Below are 16,514 nucleotides of genomic sequence, written 5' to 3'. Positions count from 1 at the left end.
CAAGTAGCTAAACGAAGAGCCGTCGCACATTTATATGAAACTCAGATGTGGAATGGCGACAGGTAAAGGTACTGTACTTATTTATTTGTTAGTACAGTGATGTCCCCTATCAACCAAAATTAAAAATTCCATCTAATTTCCTTAGGATCTATGAAGTGTTCCTTCTCGCTTTTTCTTTCAATTCCTTGCACGTTGTGTCGAAGCTGCATGGAACAGGCATCTCATTCCGAAATATTCCTTTTCGTGGAATGCAAGTTGCCTTTGAAGACGAATCGTGTATAAAGTCTTCTCCGCCTTTCTGCCAATGCCCCTGTTCATTTGGCACCCAATCCTTACTCAGAAACAGATCTCCCGGCTTTCTCTTTAGTTCAATGTCATCGTGAAGAACACAACTCAAATTTCCCGACGAGTTTAAATAGTTCATATTGTAGTTATAGACAGTATTTTTCTCCTCCTCGTCGAAAGCCGAGCTATAGACAAAACAATCGCCCGTAAATGAATTGTGATAGGTAGCAGTTATTGGCTTTGGATGCTGTTCGTCGGCTTCGTGAAATCGTTCTAAAACGCTCGCTGACCTCCAACTCTCGTTACGATAGACGACAATCAATACAGGGCTCCCACTATCGCGAATATCTATAATCGTCGCCATGACGACAGCAGCGAACGCCAATACTCCGCAAAGGGCGATCACGTGCACGCTTTTCAACATGATATGGGACGTCGTTTCGTCAGTAGGAGTGCAGGGTTCAATGCAACATAGAACGTATCCCTGCGAAAATCCGTAGATAATTTGAACTAGATTCAATAGCATTTTGAAGGAGAGTTTCGACACTTCTCCCCAGAAGAGATGTCTCGCCGGCGTGTTGCCGGCGAGATCGATCCAGCAGCTACCCGCTCGAAAAACGTTATAACTGATGAGCAGACTCCCGCCGCTATTGATTAGAAGATCGAATAAGACGACGTGACCGCTAATGGAATGAGGGACTTCCCGTTTGCATAGGGGCGCGATCACTTTGACGAAAACGGCGACCGGCGTGAGAATCGTCGCGAAGATCGCCTGAATGAGCCACAGCGTTTGAATTGCTTTCTTGGGCCCTTCCAACGGGCTCAAGCCGATTTTGGCGTACGACGAATAGGCGATCCAGTTCGTTATGATTTCCGCTGCCGATGCGACGACGACGACGAGTTGGACGATTCGATGTAGGTATCGTTTGACTTTCTTTTTCGTTTTCGACTTGGTTGTCGTCTTCGTCTTCGTTTTCTGTTTTGATGGATCGTTTCCGCATTCGTTGGATACCTGTCCCAGTTCGTGATCGTCGTTCGACTCTTTCGGCTCGTGGTGGATGATAGGATCGAGCCACAAGTGGCAAAGTTCGAGCTTCGAGCAGTGCGTGCAACTTCCCATACCCGCAGTCTCATGCATACAAATTGAATGGCTTTATCGATGCAGTTGGAAGTGAATACGCGCGTCCGGGGCCGCCCACGTAGGGCGTCAGGACACGCCGCTCACGGCGTTAGGACGCCGCTGTCAGCCGCACAGTAATAACAGGCGCTAAGGTGTTTCTGCAAATCAGCATGAAAAGAGGCGGCTTTCTGCTATCGTTTCTCCGTAATCCTAGTCTATCAATAGCTGCACGAACCCAATCAATAGTTTTTGCGGTTAGCGCTAGGAAGCGAGCGTCTGGCTTCGAGTCAGCCGGATCCAGTGGCCTCCAGTGGCTACAGGTGTGTCCACTGTCTATACCGATATCTGTACACGTGACGTGTTTCAATAACGAGCGACAGGGAAGCATCTCTCTAAAACAAGCGACGTCGCACACAGCGCGCCTTGATTCCACGAACAAGCTAGGAACGGATGCAAGTGCACAGAACAACGCGCGAGCTTCGGGGACCCCAAACAGTGTCGATCCACGGACTAGAAACTCGTCCGCGACGTCCCGAAGCGTCGCAGCAAGCTCGTTCGTCGACGTCGAGCCGACGAAACGATATCGAAAGGAGTGGTAAGCCGCTAAACACGCCACCAGCGACTGAGCGCCCTTCCTGGACACATATTCGCTTTAGCCGTTAGAAGAAGCGATTGTCATTATATCTAGTAGTTGGACAGCCATTTCAAAGATAAGAATCACTGCCCGTTGCAATATAACACCGCCAGAGAAATAGAGTCTTCTAAGAGAACTTTCAAAAAAACGTTACTAAAAGTACACATAACAATCCAAGAAGACAGCCTAAACTCGCTTGAAGTGAAAAACGCACTGTTTAATTAGCCTATAAGGGGCCAAGCCTCTCTCTCCCCTCGACTTCACGAACGAGTCGTTGACTTGACGACGACTTTGACTTTCGCCGATTTCGGCTGTGCAATGGGACCCCAGCACATGGCCGTCACAAACTTAGCTTCTTCGAACTTCCACGAGCGAGAATCTCCCTTCACGTCGTATAGATTAATGTGAAGACCGTTCTTTTGCGGGTTGATGGTGTGAAAGCCGACGAATCCTTCGAAATCGACGACGCAGTGCGGGTCTTTGATATACGTTTGCTTGAACGGTATGAAAACCGAGTTTCCGGAACTTTGCGCTGGCAGTTTGAAGTTGGCGCCTCCGTTGTACGAGTGATTGGGCTCGTAGACGACTTTGCCACTGTTTTGGGGAATTGTGCCGTAGAGAGAGCTGACGGCAAAAGCGGCGTCTTTCTCCTCGTCGATCACGTTCGCCACTAGCAAATCAGAGCGGAACATTGGAAGCGGCGAACAGGCGCAAAAGGAGAGCACAAGCGAAAGACAAATCAAAAGGAATTGATGCTTGACCATTCTGACTCCAGCACGCAGCGCAGATTTATAGGCCACTGAACGGCTAAACTGATTCAAGTATAGCTTTCGAAGCTTTCTTATATTCGAGTCAGACTGTTGTTGTGTAAACAGTCGCGGCGCATGAGATCACGCTTCCAGCTGGATGTATCGATGGCGCCTCTTGAGTGAACTGGTTCCTAATATATTTCTAATTAATTTTGATGCATTGCTTCCGTGTGGATGCCTGCGTTCGTAGCTTCCCATCCGCTGTTCCATGCAAATTGATGGCTATTGGCTGCTCTGGGATAATAGGAGTCTTCCGTCACGCGCCGCCCACCAGGACACGCTTCCATGCAGGATACTGTCGTTAACCGCAAATAGCGGATGTGCGCCAATCAATTATTTTCGGTTAGCGCTAGGAAGCGAGCTAATGATTTAGACTGCCTCTGGTGTACCACGGATACTAATATCCGTGGGTGTACCAGGGATATAATATATCCCTGGGTGTACTCAGTACTCGTACACGTGACCCATCTCACACGTACAAACCGAACGACGTCTCTGCATCCATGCAAGCAGGCATTTAGGGGACTCGATAGTCATCCACGAACGTCTACGAACGGAAGCAAGTGCACCGAACGACGCGCGCGAGCTTCAGGGACCCCACAAGCAGTGCGTTCATACCATATCGACTAGAAGAAACTCGTTGCAAAGTCTGAAGCGTCGCGGGAAGCTCGGTCATCGAAGTCGAACCGATGTAAGCGTGCGTGCATGCTTGATATCGACGCAGCAATGGAAAAAACGATCGAGAAAGGAGTAGTTGTGATCGCCTTCAGCGGGACGGGCGTGGTGCACAATTTCATATGAAAGCAGCCATGGGTTGAGAATTATGAGACGCGTGGCTCGTACACAAAGAACTTTGTATCATTTCTTCTTTGACTTTTAGGTGGATGCCTTTTGAATTTTTTTTCCCACTCGTCACCACGAATAGAGCAGAAGACAAATCGTCGTTTCCTCTCTCTCCATGACGTACTGGATCCACTGGAGAATCAGAAAAGGAAGTGAAATATCTCATGAGAATTGTGAGCCGGATGCATGCATATTATGCGCACGCATTAAATCGCCACATCAGTTTCAGTTTCAACTGCTGCACTTACATAGCATCATCGTCTTCGCTTCCAAGTTTCTCGTCTGAAAATGCCGATGCGAGAGCTTCGAACGTCTACTGGCGACGAAGGACGTCGTCGCAAAAAGCGAAGCCACCTGAGGCTCATTTGCCTAGGATTTGGCCTGATGTCTTTGTTTGTTCTCACTGCTACGCCTTTCTACATTTATTTCTTACCAATAAATTCGTCCGTAAGTTTCGTATGGAGGGTCTCGCGTATATCGATACTCTTCAGGAATCGCAAATTTTCGTTAATTAATCGAAATCGAAATCGAGTGTACATCCGCATTTTCACTTCGATTGTTTTGTGTTGAATTAGAGAATGAGCTCGGAAACGTGTCAACGCATACCCATAGGTCTTTTGAACCGATCTGCATGCAGTTCGGTGTTTCCTCATTGGAGTGCAAGCAAATTTTCAACGAGAAATATTTCCGTGTCAGGATGCGGAAACTTTTCGAAAGCCGATAAAGACTTTCGCATTCTCACAGCTCTTCTACCTCAATTAGCAGATGACGAGAAAAAAATTCTGTCTTTTCTTTGCCACGACGCTTTCGAAGATTGCAACGAATTAAGTTACGGAAGCACGTCGTCGTACAGCAAAGAAATCGATTTCGAATTTTCCAAATGGCTACCGATTTTTCAAATTTCCAGAACGAACTTCGTGGTCTGATTCCGTCGCTTGATAGCCGCATATCGTGCCTAGTAATACCCAAGAGCGACATAGGTTGTGAAGAAATAGTCATCGCGAACACAACAGTCTGCCCAAAGCCTCTAATGCATACGCGTACCAGCTGCGCGCAAGATATTCATGTGTACTGCTCTCCTCCGTGTAATCAGCCCACCTGGAAAATCGGCGCTGCAATCTTTGATATTTCACTGTACGTTTCTGTGGTAATTTACTGGATTTGCATTGCCATCGCATTTGTTACGTGGGCACAGGGAAAGAAACTGTACGTGATATTTCCTTGAAAAGCAATTATTTAATTAAATCGAATATTTCTTATTAGGCTCAGCCATCAATCCTTAACTATTTTTTTTCTGATTGCTTCACTAGCTCTGTACAGTGAGTGATAATACGGTGTACATAAACCTAATGAGTATTGTTATGTAGGCGTTTCTGTAGCAATGACCGTCTTTCTCGGACCAAATAGGATTTACTGTAAACACGACAGTATGATTGATTCGTGGATTGACCCAACTACAGCGTGCCATGTGCAAGGTACAGGAGAACATGCACTCCTCTCGAAACGAGCAGCTAGGCAAACCTAAGCATCTTTTAGGCGTGGTGCTCGACTTCGGTTCTCTATCTTTTATGATGTGGTGGTTATCCTCCGTTTCAAGTACAGTTTTGACAGTGTGGAACCCGGCAAAAATTAACCCCACTCGTCAAAAGAGGCTATTTTACATTCAACTCGCTCTATCGTTAATCGTCCCCGGAGGGCAATTAGCTTTTAATCTCCAGCGCGGCGTGGAATATGCCAAAACATTGCCCTATGCACCGTACTGCAGTCAGTCATCGTACTTCTGGTTCTTCTGGACCTACGTCCTGCCAGCTGACATTATCCTTATCTGTGGAACAGTCATGTCTGTTGTCGTTGCGGTGAAACTGCATAAGGTGAGAGAACAAGACCTTAATTAAGTAAAAGCGATCTAAACGTTTAACATTTGTCGTTGAAGATAAAGAAAACGTATCGTCGAGACAATCAAATCGCTGAAGCGTGTGCGCTGGTCGAGAAGCGGTTTTTCCTCTTATCAATTGTTCTTCCTCTGACTGCTGCCTCGCAGATGGTGACAGACATAATTTACGACAAGAAGACGATTCAAACCATAGCCGAGTGTCTAGGGAGCACTAATCAGACGGCGATAAATAGCTGTCTATCTGATTACGAAGAAAATCCTGGTTGGTTTGCATCCGCAATGATAAATCTCGTACTTCCTGCTCTAACCTTTGTTGCCCTTGTGACCTACTGTCTTATTCCAAAGTCAGGAAGAAGATTTTGGTCACAAGTGTGGGACAAATGTAAGAAGAGGCAATTTCGAAGGCGACTTCACGCTGATGTGACAGAAGTGAGAGAAAGTGAAGCTACTCGCCTATTTCCATCATCGACTCAGAGAAAACTAGATTCATTCTCTGACGCATCGGAATAATTAGACTTGAAGCATCTAAATGCTGCAGAAAATTAATCGCTTCCGTGATCCCAGACTTCTAGTCTAGGTACGTTGCAGCTAGGGCTTAGCTAGATTTGACTAAAAATTGTGTTGACAGTTTCAAATTAATAAAAGACACCGGCCTGTGCCCAGTCAGATAGACTCACTCCCACATCAAGACCACGTGATGTCGACAACGCTCGTTCTGTCGGACTTCGAAGTGTCGGAAACGCGCGGCTTTGTTCCCGATCGCGATCCTCTTCTTCACCTTCCATCCCGCTATAAACCGTGGGAAGATCTAGCCGATCGCATTCCGACTCTGCTCAAGAACAGCTCAAAACTGCGCCAAAGCGTCCTCGAACTCCCCTTCCTCGATCCATCGCATCTTCATGGATCGCCCGAACTTCACAGAGCCACCGTCGCTCTCTCGACAATCGCACACGCGTACATCTGGTGCGAAGGCGACGCGGGGGCCCCGAAATCCCTTCCGCGCAACATCGCCGTCCCGTGGACGCGCATCGCCGCGCAACTCGGTTTCCCGCCGATAATGACCCACGCGACATCCGCGCTGCACAACTGGAAGCGAATCGATCCAACGGGGCCCCTCGACGCGTCGAATCTCGCCCAAATTCACTCGATCACGGGAACGGAAGACGAACGCTGGTTCTTCGTCGCGACGACGGCGTTAGAAGTGGTCGCCGCGCCGGGCGTAAAGGCCGTCGTCGATGCGCAGGCATAGATAAAATTTATTTATTTATTTATTTATTTATTTATTTATTTAATCTATGACGTAGGCAGCAGCGAGTCGAAGCGATGACCACGCCCTCGTAGAATCATTGGTTATCATGACGAAATCATTAATATCGGCTAAAGAAGCGCTCGAGAGGATGTACGACAAATGTCGTCCCGACGTCTTTTATAATGTCCTTCGGCCTTATTTGGCTGGTTGGAAGGGAAGTTCGGTCTATCCCCGCGGTCTCGTCTACGAAGGTGCCTTCGATGACGACGACGAGCCGAGGATGTTTCACGGGGCGAGCGCCGCTGAGAGCTCGCTTCTGCCTTGCTTTAGCGAAGCGCTCGGTATATCCTATGGAACGGATACGGCTCATGGGCTTTTTCTTAGGGAAATGCGTTCCTATATGCCGAGTTGTCATCGAGAGTTTTTAGAGGTCGTCGCGCGACGGGGGAACGCGATTCGCGATTTTGTTCGGAGCGAGGGCGGGGACGAGTCGAGGCGAGCGTACAATGACGCGATCGACGCTCTAGTCGCGTTTCGGTCGTTTCACGTTCAGATTGTGACGTCGTATATTTTGGTTCAGTCGAGGAAGTCTAAGAGTGTAGGGCACGAGAGTCTAGTGGAAACGGGGACGGGTGGAACGAGCATTATGCCTTTTTTGAAGTTTGCGCGCGAGCGTGCTCTTGAATACAAATTGTAGGGTGCCCCTTTATCTGCTATTTTTATACTTAAGGTTTTTTAATTAATCCAAGAACCATCGAATTTCGTAATCAGAAGGTGTTGGTGTGCACTTTACTCGTTCATTTAATAATTTTGGTATACATAAGAGACGTCAGAGGTGTCGGAAAGACGAACCTTGCTTCTCAGTACCAGAGCCTTCTATTTATACATAAGTTTATAGAAGGCTCTGCTCAGTACGTAACTCTGAGGTTTGCACAGTTCAAGTTGCGTCGCGGTGGGAGTGTACTATTTTGATGCGGATTAATTTGTTTGCGTCGTTAGAGTTGTCTATTTTTCACAACAAGTGAGGGCCCCCTATAGGCCGGGAGACCAATTAATGCCCTGAACGACACGGGATCTTCGAATATCTACTCGCGAAAGACATCTCGACAATATGCGGAGTCGCCTTAGGCTAATTTGCCTAGGATTTGGCCTGATGTCTTTGTTTGTTCTTACCGCTACGCCCGTCTACTTTTATTTCTCTCCAATGAATTCGTCCGTAAGTGTCTCTTACTGATCCATACGCAGGAGATGATCGAGAGCCTCGATTGAACGTATGATACAAAGGAGGCGTTTTCTTAGATGAACGCAATTAAAACCGAAACCGATCGAGTACATTCTCTCACTTCGATTGTTTTGTGCATAGAAAATGAGTCAGGAAACGTGTGAACGCACACCCATAGGTCTTTTGAACCGATCTGCATGCAGTTCGGTGTTTCTCCATTGGAGTGCAAGAAAATTTTCAGCGAAAAATATTTCTGTGTCAGGATGCGGAAACTTTTCAGAACGAGTCTGTCCAAAGCCTCTGATACGTACGCGTACCAACTGCACGCAATATATCCGTGTTTACTGCTCTCCTCCGTGTAATCAGCCCACCTGGAAAATCGGCGCTGCAATCTTCAACATTTCACTGTACGTTTCAGTGGTAATTTACTGGAGTTGTATTGTCATAGCAGTTGTTACGTGGGCACAAGGAAAGAAACTGTACGTACAATTTCTTCAAAACAATTTATTAACGTGAATAATTCCAATTAGGCTCAGCTATCAATCCCTCATCATTCTTTTTTCGACTGCATCACTAGTTGTGTACAGTGAGTGGTGAACGCTAATATGGTACATAAACGAGGAGTCTAAAGTGTTGCCAATTATATATAGGCATTTCTATAACAATGACCGTCTTTCTCGGACAAAAAAGGATTTACTGCAAACACGACAGCATGATTGACTCTTGGATTGATCCAACTACAGCGTGTCATGTGCAAGGTACAGAAAGACATTTCTCTCGACACGAGCAGGCAAATTCCTCTAAACATCTTTTAGGCTTGCTGCTTGACTTCGGTTCTCTATCGTTTATGATGTGGTGGTTATGCTCCGTTTCAAGTACAGTTTTGACAGTGTGGAACCCAGCAAAAATTGACTGCATTCGTCAAAAGTGTCTATTTTGCATTCAAATCGCTCTATCGTTAATCGTCCCCGGAGGGCAATTAGCTTTTAATCTCCAGCGCGGCGTGGAATACGCCAAAACATTGCCCTATGCACCGTACTGCAGTCAGTCATCGTACTTCTGGTTCTTCTGGACCTACGTGCTGCCAGCTGACATTATCATTATCTGTGGAACAGCGATGTCTGTTGTCGTTGCGGTGAAACTGCATAAGGTGAGAGAACTGGACTAGTACAAAATTTCGTCGATCTAAACGTTTGTCGTTGAAGATAAAGAAAACGTATCGTCGAGATGCATCCGTCAATCAAATTGCTGAAGCGTGTGCGCTGGTCGAGAAGCGGTTTTTCCTCTTATCGATTGTTCTTCCTCTGACTGTTGCCTCGCAGATGGTGACAGACATGATTTACGACAAGAGGACGATTCAAACCATAGCCGAGTGCCTAGGGAGCACTAATCAGACGGCGATAAATAGCTGTCTATCTGATTACGAAGAAAATCCTGGCTGGTTTGCATCCGCAATGATAAATCTCGCACTTCCTGCTCTAACCTTTGTTGCGTTCGTGACCTACTGTCTCATTCCAATGTCAGGAAGAAGATTTTGGTCACAAGTGTGGGACAAATGTAAGAAGAGGCAATTTCGAAGGCGACTTCACGCTGATGTGACAGAAGTGAGAGAAAGTGAAGCTACTCTCCTATTTGCATCATCCACTCAGAGAGAACTAAGTTCATTCTCCGACGAATCTAAATAAATAACGTAGAACTATGCGTGGTCGCCTATCATGATCCCAAACTACTAAAAAGAAGAAACATACTATAGGTATGTTTCAGCTACTTGAAGGGTTTATACAGTAGAATCGAGTCAGTTTGTGCTAGCAGCTTCGAATAAAAGATCAGGGGCATACAACAGGAGCCATGCATGATAATCGTCATTTATCGATTATATGCTTCCAGTAGCCTTCCTACGAAGTCGACTATGAGAAAGAACTCGTCCTCATTCGGCCTAGAGATATTTCTGGAGTGGTGCACAATGAGCATGCGCCAACTAGCTAGAGGACGTAGAGGATCGCGCTGGAAGATCGCAAGAGGATCTAGCGTCGAAACCCTCACTCGTTACAATTTTCAGAAGCGTGACGCTGCCAACAATGCCTAATTAGGGGCCTCGCAGTTTCTCCCGAAGTCGAACGAGGCACGAATTCGTTTCCTGGGTGCATGCATCTGTCACTCGGCGGTGAACACTGCTAGCTGCAGTTTCAGTTTCTATAGAAAGAGAAAGAGAAACGCGTTGCCCCATATCGAAAGCATGATTTGTTCATTACGTCATTCAGAACTCATCACTCCCCCAACACACAACAATGGGTTGGCTGCAAGCGTCCACTTTCCTTCTCCTAGTCAAAATTTCTCGTAAGAGGAGCTGCTTCGATTATAGTATACGCACTTACGACTTTTTTCCTCTCTACCCAGTAACAGTTAAATTTCCTGATCCCTCATGCAGCACGGACACAAACAAACCGACAGACGACGAAATAGTCACAGAAGGCTACTTCAAACACGTCACAAGCTCGAGCATCTACATCCTCGCCAATTCAGTCATCCTCGACGCCGAAGACGACACCCTCAACTACGACCCGTGCAAAGATCTCCAAGTCGACGCAATCAACGTCGTCGTCAAAGGAACAGTGAAATGGAAAGCCCGTTCAGTGACGATCAACGCCGTCAATTTGACGATCGTCGACGACGTCGCCACGTTGGACACTTCGTACCAGTCGATCGGGACGCCGGACTTCGCCGGCACTCCGGCGTCTCCCGGCGAGACGCCCGGCGCGGCGGGCGCCAGCGGCGCCAACGGCGGTCCGGGCGGCGACGGGGGAACGATCGACTTGACGATGTCGCGTCTCGTCGGCGGAAAGTTGATACTGAAAGCGAATGGCGGTCGAGGTGGTGTAGGGCAACAAGGTGGGACAGGGCATATCGGTGTCGACGGGCAGCCCAATTCGGATCGCGACGCTTGTTGCCACGGACGATCGACTCAAGGGCTGAAGGGAGGTCCGGGAGGAAATGGCGGCAATGCTGGCGTATCGGGAAACGGTGGTAATGGTGGCGTTGTTACCGTTCACCTGCCCGTTTGGGCCGATCGAGCCGATGTTCTCGATCGAGTGACTATGTTGAGTGGCGCGGGCGCGTCGGGCGCTCAAGCGCTACCGGGTGATCCTGGTATGGGTGGCTATGGGGGTGCTGGGTCTCCCACTGGGTGCTACAATGCCGGACATTGGTACGATCATCACTGGCGTTGTCATGGTAGTTTGGGGCCTGACGGACCACGAGGAGCCGAGGGGCAGAAGGGAGCGCCCGCTGCGCCGGCGAGTGCGGGTCGAGAAGGCGCCGATCGAGTCATAGTTGGCGGCGTGGGGAAAAGTACTCCGGTTACGATGATACAGTTAGCTATGAGGGAAGGCAATGCGATGTATAAAGGCGGTCGTTTCGGGGCGGCGAGAGATGTATATATGTGGGTTATCGATATTACGCGAAATCGCACGGACAACGAATGCATAGGATACCGTAAACTGGCTACAACGTATCTGGCTCAAATAGCCCACGGTAATTGCACGGGTATCAATAGCCCTTGTTAGTATCTTCGTTTTCTGTAGGCTACGATTTCTGGGGTCACCTTCCGAATAACGTTCCTCTGAATTCGTACGAGAGCATATTCGAGCACTTGGAAAAGGACGTCGTTCCGTACGCCAAAGACGTCGAAGCCGACTACAACGACTTCTTCAACAAGGCGACGGCCGAAGAGAAACGCGCAGCTATCGTGGAAAACAGTCTCCAACACGCTCAGTATCTCGTGGGCTTGTGCAGTCGCAAGAAAACGGATGCGAGCGCTACTCTTGTCGATATAACGGAGGAGCTCACGGAGCTAGAAGCGGCCCAGGCTCGCGCTCAGTATCGATCGGATTCCGCCACGCAGCTGTGCAAGGATGCTATTGAACATTACACTGTTCACAAGGAATCCGCTTTTAGTTTCAAGGAACTGATAACGATCATTAGAGCGGGCATTGAAATATTTGGCTCAATCTATACAGGTAAATTTTGGTGTTTGTCACGCAACGGTAGATTCAAGTGTCTTTTTTATTATAAAGGGTTTGGGACGCTCGCACTTGGAATTAAAGACGTTATTGGAGCACTCGAAGCGGCTAAAAGCATTCAAGGCGGCTTTTGGAAAGACTTGGAAGAAATCGGGACTATAGTGAAAAACGTTACGTATCAATTTAACAAAGCCAAAGACGCTATAGAAACGGACGTGAACAGCGTCAAGGAGCAGTTCGATAAAATCAAGGGGCTGGTCGACAAATCTGGACAGGAGAACAGCGCGAAGATGCTGGTTGATGGCCAAAAATTTAACGAGGTATGCGTTGCCGTCATTTGCCCTACAGCAATGGCATTAAATTCAATATACAGATGATTGGAAAATGGTTGTTTTTGCCTGAATGCGTCGAGGCCAAAGCTGCGTTCACAGCCTATCTGAACAGCTCTAGGTAAGCATCATAAAATATTTGGAAAAGACGTGCAGTAGGTCAATCTAGTCTACAACGCAGTATAAATAATTAGAAGGCTATTCTTTAATCGAAGCTTTAGTTATGGAAGCGTGTCACGTGACAACACCATTAATTAATGTACCTTTTGTGATTTTAGGGCTGTCAACGATAAAATAATGCAACACGACTCCATCGTCATACAGATAGCGAAACTCGAATCGGACATAAGCAAGTACGAAGGAATGAAATCGCGATTACAAGGTCAAATGGTCGAGAACTATAATCCGTTCACGGTAACCTACGCGCTCGCCATCGGCGAAGTGTACGTCAATCTAAAAGACGCGATCGTCAACGAAATGAAGAAGATGCAGGAAGCGTACAATTTTCAGTTCCTCGAGTCTCGACCGTTCGCCTACGACGACAGTCGCATGGCAATGATCGAAGCGTGGATGGCGAACAATCGAATCGAAATGCTCGACCGCATGTCCCAATTGGGCACAAAAGTCCAAGAATTCAACAAAGATCTCGCCCCAATGACAAATACAATAGTACTCAATAGAAACGAACTCGTCGACGACTTCGCTCGCTTGGACGCCGCCCACGAAATGTCGTTCACGATATCGGGCGCCGAAAAGGAACTCGCGCCGCTGACGCACGTTCGCATGACGGACGTTCGCGTGTGGCTGCCGGGCATTCGAAGTACGTCGAATCGAGTTCGCGTCTGGTTGAAGCGATACGGAAGTTCGCTCGTCTACGATCAACGAGGGAAGATATGGACGTTTACGCACGGCGCCAGAACGATGCTGTTTGATTATAATAAGGACGATTATGGAGTCAATTCGGCTGTGTCGATACCGGAAGTGTTCTTTGAGGGAGACTCCGGTTTAGCGACTCAGAATGAGTATGTCGCTTTGAGTCCCATTGGGCCGTGGGTTATTGGGATACCGAAGGCGTATAACAGTGGGGTTAATACGAGTCTGGTGAGAGAGATTCATATTCAGTTGGCTGGTACGTTTCTTCCGTGTGCTAATTTGGAATGTCCGCCAAGGCGGACTGAGATTGTTTCGTCGAATGGAACGACGTCCCGTGTTCCGACATTGGGACCGGAGGCTCGTTCGACGTCTCGCGACGTAACGACGTGGATTGCCTTGGGAGCCGTTGGAGCTACAGTTATTGGAATAATTGCTATTATTCTGCTCATCGTGGCTGTTAGAAAGCACAGAAGACGAAAGGCGTATAACAGAATTTAGAGACTTGGCGTTTGGTGGCGTTCCCCTTTCTCTGTCGTTGCATCATTTCTCTTGCATTTATTCTAGTCAATAAATGAAAAACTAGTAGTATGGAGGGACGTCGCGCTGCGAAAGCTATAGGTAAGACCGCGTTGGTCTCATACAACAGATGACTGCTTAGATGAGACTTGATCTTTGACTCTATGTCAATACTTTCAAGGTCAGGGATGTATAATTAACAATTCAATTCTACGAAATGTCAGATTGCCTTATTACTGCTTGTTCTGCATGGCTTCCTTTCGAGACGCGTCCTGCAGCAAAGTGACGTCAACTTCGTCAGCGGGCAACTGAACGTAACGCACTACGGACCCCCTAATGAAACAGTTCTTTACAGACAGCTAAGCAAAGAAAGCAATCGGTTTAGTAGAATAGATCACGAAGGCGCCGATTAACCATGTGAGGGTACTTCTCTGGGTCCGGTACACTGATGTCGGTTAGTTTGATATTGAGAAACTAGAGTGGATAGAAGTCTTATGTCAATTGGTTTCTGCTGCTCGCTGGAAGCGTGAACCTGATCGACTGAGTGTAGAGTCCCACTGATGCTGTTAGGGAAGAGACGGAAGAGTCGCAATCGCTCGTAAACGCGGCCGTACTTACGAGAGATCGTTTTTCAGCTCTATCGTGACTTCCTTTCCCACGAGCGATTTGAAGAAGGAGTAGAAAAGCTGCAGAAAAAAGCACATCGAGCGCGATAGTGGATGAAAGAGCCTTCGAAGGCCAAAGTCCTACCATTTTTCTGGCTAAACTCTATTACGCATGCTCGCGTAGAAAAAATGGCGGACGGCGGATCGAAGCATAGAATGCGTGCATCCTGAAGAAATAAATGGCTCCCAGACTACACGCTGCGGCAGTCCGCTTGATAGCAGCTTCGAAGAGCTATAAGATCATCGGGAAAGCGGCAATAGGAGAAGGAGGGACGACTTACGGCTCACTTCCACGGCGTTACAGAGCTTCTAGCGCTTCAGAAGGTCTCAAAATTGTTCTCATTAGTTTCATCACAGCTGCCATCACAGTAAGATGTAGTAAAATCATCGCAAAATACCGATATACATCACTCTAAAACGAGTGACATTCGTCCCGACAAAGAGGCTCGTAGAAATGAGCCGGCGACGGTTATTTGGCTAAAGTACTACTATTACGCGTACTGGTGGAATGATGGGGGTGCCGGTCCTCGAAGGGTCCCCGAAATTCCAGGGTCCCCGAAATTCCTTCCAAACAGCGTTGCCGCGCAAGCAGCGACTCGGTTTTCGAACCCTTTTCAATTGCAGTACACGAGCACGCACGTCGTTTCACCTCACGACAAATAAGACAAGACAACATAGAGCATTCACGAAGAACAAAGGTGGACGTGCATTTTGAATGTTCACGACTTCACGTTGGGCCGTTTAGCTAGGCGTTGATCACTCCCGCGACGATGAAACTTGCCGCCCGATCCGAAGGTGTTTTGTAGCTTCCACTGCCTGTTATGTAGCGAAATTTTGTCGTGCTGATGGCTGTGATAACGGCGTTGTCAATCGTCCACCCTTCCTGAGAGAAACTCTGCGGATATACTTCGGTGACACTGACTCCAGGAGCAAAAGCGAAGGCGTTTGAAAATGCAACGTCATAGACTCCGGCTTTTTCCCTCGTGATTGTAGGTTGTCCGTTGTTTCCCCAACTGCAAGAGATCATTCCCCCTTTGCTGTTTACATTGCAGGAGATGTGTGAAAACGCGTACGAGGCCTCAGCATCGAGAGTCTTGTTCTACGTGAACGCAAAGAGGCCTGAGAACGCGTCTTTATTTTCCGGATATAAACGTACCAGCGAAGTTCCGCCGGTGCTGAAACCCAATGCAGCGGAGAACAAAGCGACAGCCACGAAGAAGCGAAGCATTTTTGTAGGAAACGGTGTCTTCAAGTTGTCTGCGTCGACTGATCGACTCCGTGGAAGAGCTGCTCCTTTATGCGTTCATGCAATGTGTTTTCTATGCCTTAGGCACAAGATAAGGATCGTCCGCAGCTTGGAAGCTTCAGTCATCGTGAAATAAACTAACTTAGGATAAGATTAGCGGAACTCTTGAGTATACATGCATCCTGAACCGTTTAGCTGACCCTCCTGGAATGGCAAAGTTAGTCTAGATCTTTCGTCAGCACCAGCCGCAGTCGCAACCGCTGTTTCCGCGCATGGAAGATCGCACCGCATCTTTTGGTGTCATGCTGCAGGATCAGATCAGGCCATGGGGCCGGCTGCGACGATGCCTAGCTGAATGTCGTAAGTACGGCCAGGATCAATCGAAGGTGCATGTAGACAACGCTTCGCTCGGAACTAGGCTTTCTTTAGCTAGTTTCCGATCAGAAGCCGTCTAACGAGACGTTTTGATTCGACCAGCTGCATGCAACCCTGCCTCCCGGCTTGCGCAGGTTAGGAAAAACAAACTTTCCGACGGTCTCATTTAGTTTTCTCATAATGCTAACTGACTCTATTGCGGTAAATTCTTTGCTAATGAGCGGCGATAACCTTGCGGCGATAGACAGTACCAAGGGATAAGCCTATAACGAGACGTCTGATTCGACCAGCTGCAACTCCACGCAAGCTAGGAAAAATAAACTTTTTGACATTTTACGTCGGAGTCTACCCCCCCCCAGAGCATGAGAGAACTAAGTGTAGCAGCATCTCTTTTTTCTATAGCTTGCAGATAGCCAGTGCGAATATGCGCGGCGG

The 16,514-nt window shown here is 47.8% G+C and overlaps 3 protein-coding genes and 1 long non-coding RNA gene across 8 annotated transcripts; 3 read left to right on the top strand and 1 right to left on the bottom strand.

Annotated features, from left to right (window-relative positions):
* Positions 1–3,265: 3,265 nt before the first annotated feature.
* On the top strand, positions 3,266–7,678 carry LOC136193335 (indoleamine 2,3-dioxygenase 2-like). 5 transcript variants are annotated; one of them, XM_065982215.1, is made up of 7 exons: positions 3,266–3,864; positions 3,915–4,897; positions 4,955–5,010; positions 5,059–5,166; positions 5,228–5,562; positions 5,625–6,828; positions 6,890–7,678. In XM_065982215.1, exons 6-7 carry the CDS (start codon positions 6,283–6,285, stop codon positions 7,529–7,531), a joined length of 1,188 nt encoding a protein of 395 aa, XP_065838287.1. In that variant the 5' UTR covers positions 3,266–3,864; positions 3,915–4,897; positions 4,955–5,010; positions 5,059–5,166; positions 5,228–5,562; positions 5,625–6,282; the 3' UTR covers positions 7,532–7,678. The 5 variants fall into 5 exon arrangements, 4 of the variants coding, with proteins under 4 accessions (XP_065838287.1, XP_065838286.1, XP_065838284.1 ...); XM_065982214.1 differs by lacking the exon at positions 6,890–7,678 and having other exon boundaries at positions 3,281–3,539; positions 3,729–3,864; positions 5,625–6,251; XR_010671312.1 differs by lacking the exon at positions 6,890–7,678 and having other exon boundaries at positions 3,282–3,864; positions 5,625–6,162; positions 6,214–6,251.
* Positions 7,679–7,823: 145 nt separating this feature from the next.
* On the top strand, positions 7,824–9,894 carry LOC136193334 (uncharacterized). Its single transcript, XM_065982210.1, has 6 exons — positions 7,824–8,050; positions 8,198–8,535; positions 8,587–8,642; positions 8,707–8,814; positions 8,872–9,206; positions 9,262–9,894. Exons 1-6 carry the CDS (start codon positions 7,946–7,948, stop codon positions 9,739–9,741), a joined length of 1,422 nt encoding a protein of 473 aa, XP_065838282.1. The 5' UTR covers positions 7,824–7,945; the 3' UTR covers positions 9,742–9,894.
* A 175-nt stretch (positions 9,895–10,069) lies between these two features.
* LOC136193333 (uncharacterized) lies at positions 10,070–13,862 on the top strand. The gene is made up of 6 exons (XM_065982209.1): positions 10,070–10,393; positions 10,454–11,587; positions 11,638–12,072; positions 12,130–12,395; positions 12,449–12,525; positions 12,683–13,862. Exons 1-6 carry the CDS (start codon positions 10,345–10,347, stop codon positions 13,773–13,775), a joined length of 3,054 nt encoding a protein of 1,017 aa, XP_065838281.1. The 5' UTR covers positions 10,070–10,344; the 3' UTR covers positions 13,776–13,862.
* A 1,192-nt stretch (positions 13,863–15,054) lies between these two features.
* Positions 15,055–15,962, bottom strand: LOC136192599 (uncharacterized). The gene is made up of 2 exons (XR_010671196.1): positions 15,615–15,962; positions 15,055–15,557 (listed from the first exon to the last, which is right to left on the bottom strand). It is a non-coding gene; the product is annotated as an uncharacterized lncRNA (long non-coding RNA).
* Between the last annotated feature and the right edge of the window lie 552 nt (positions 15,963–16,514).

The sequence above is a fragment of the Oscarella lobularis genome, chromosome 11 (genome assembly GCF_947507565.1).
Source record: "Oscarella lobularis chromosome 11, ooOscLobu1.1, whole genome shotgun sequence".
Taxonomy (NCBI): Eukaryota; Metazoa; Porifera; class Homoscleromorpha; order Homosclerophorida; family Oscarellidae; genus Oscarella; species Oscarella lobularis.
This window is presented reverse-complemented; position numbering and strand designations above follow the sequence as displayed.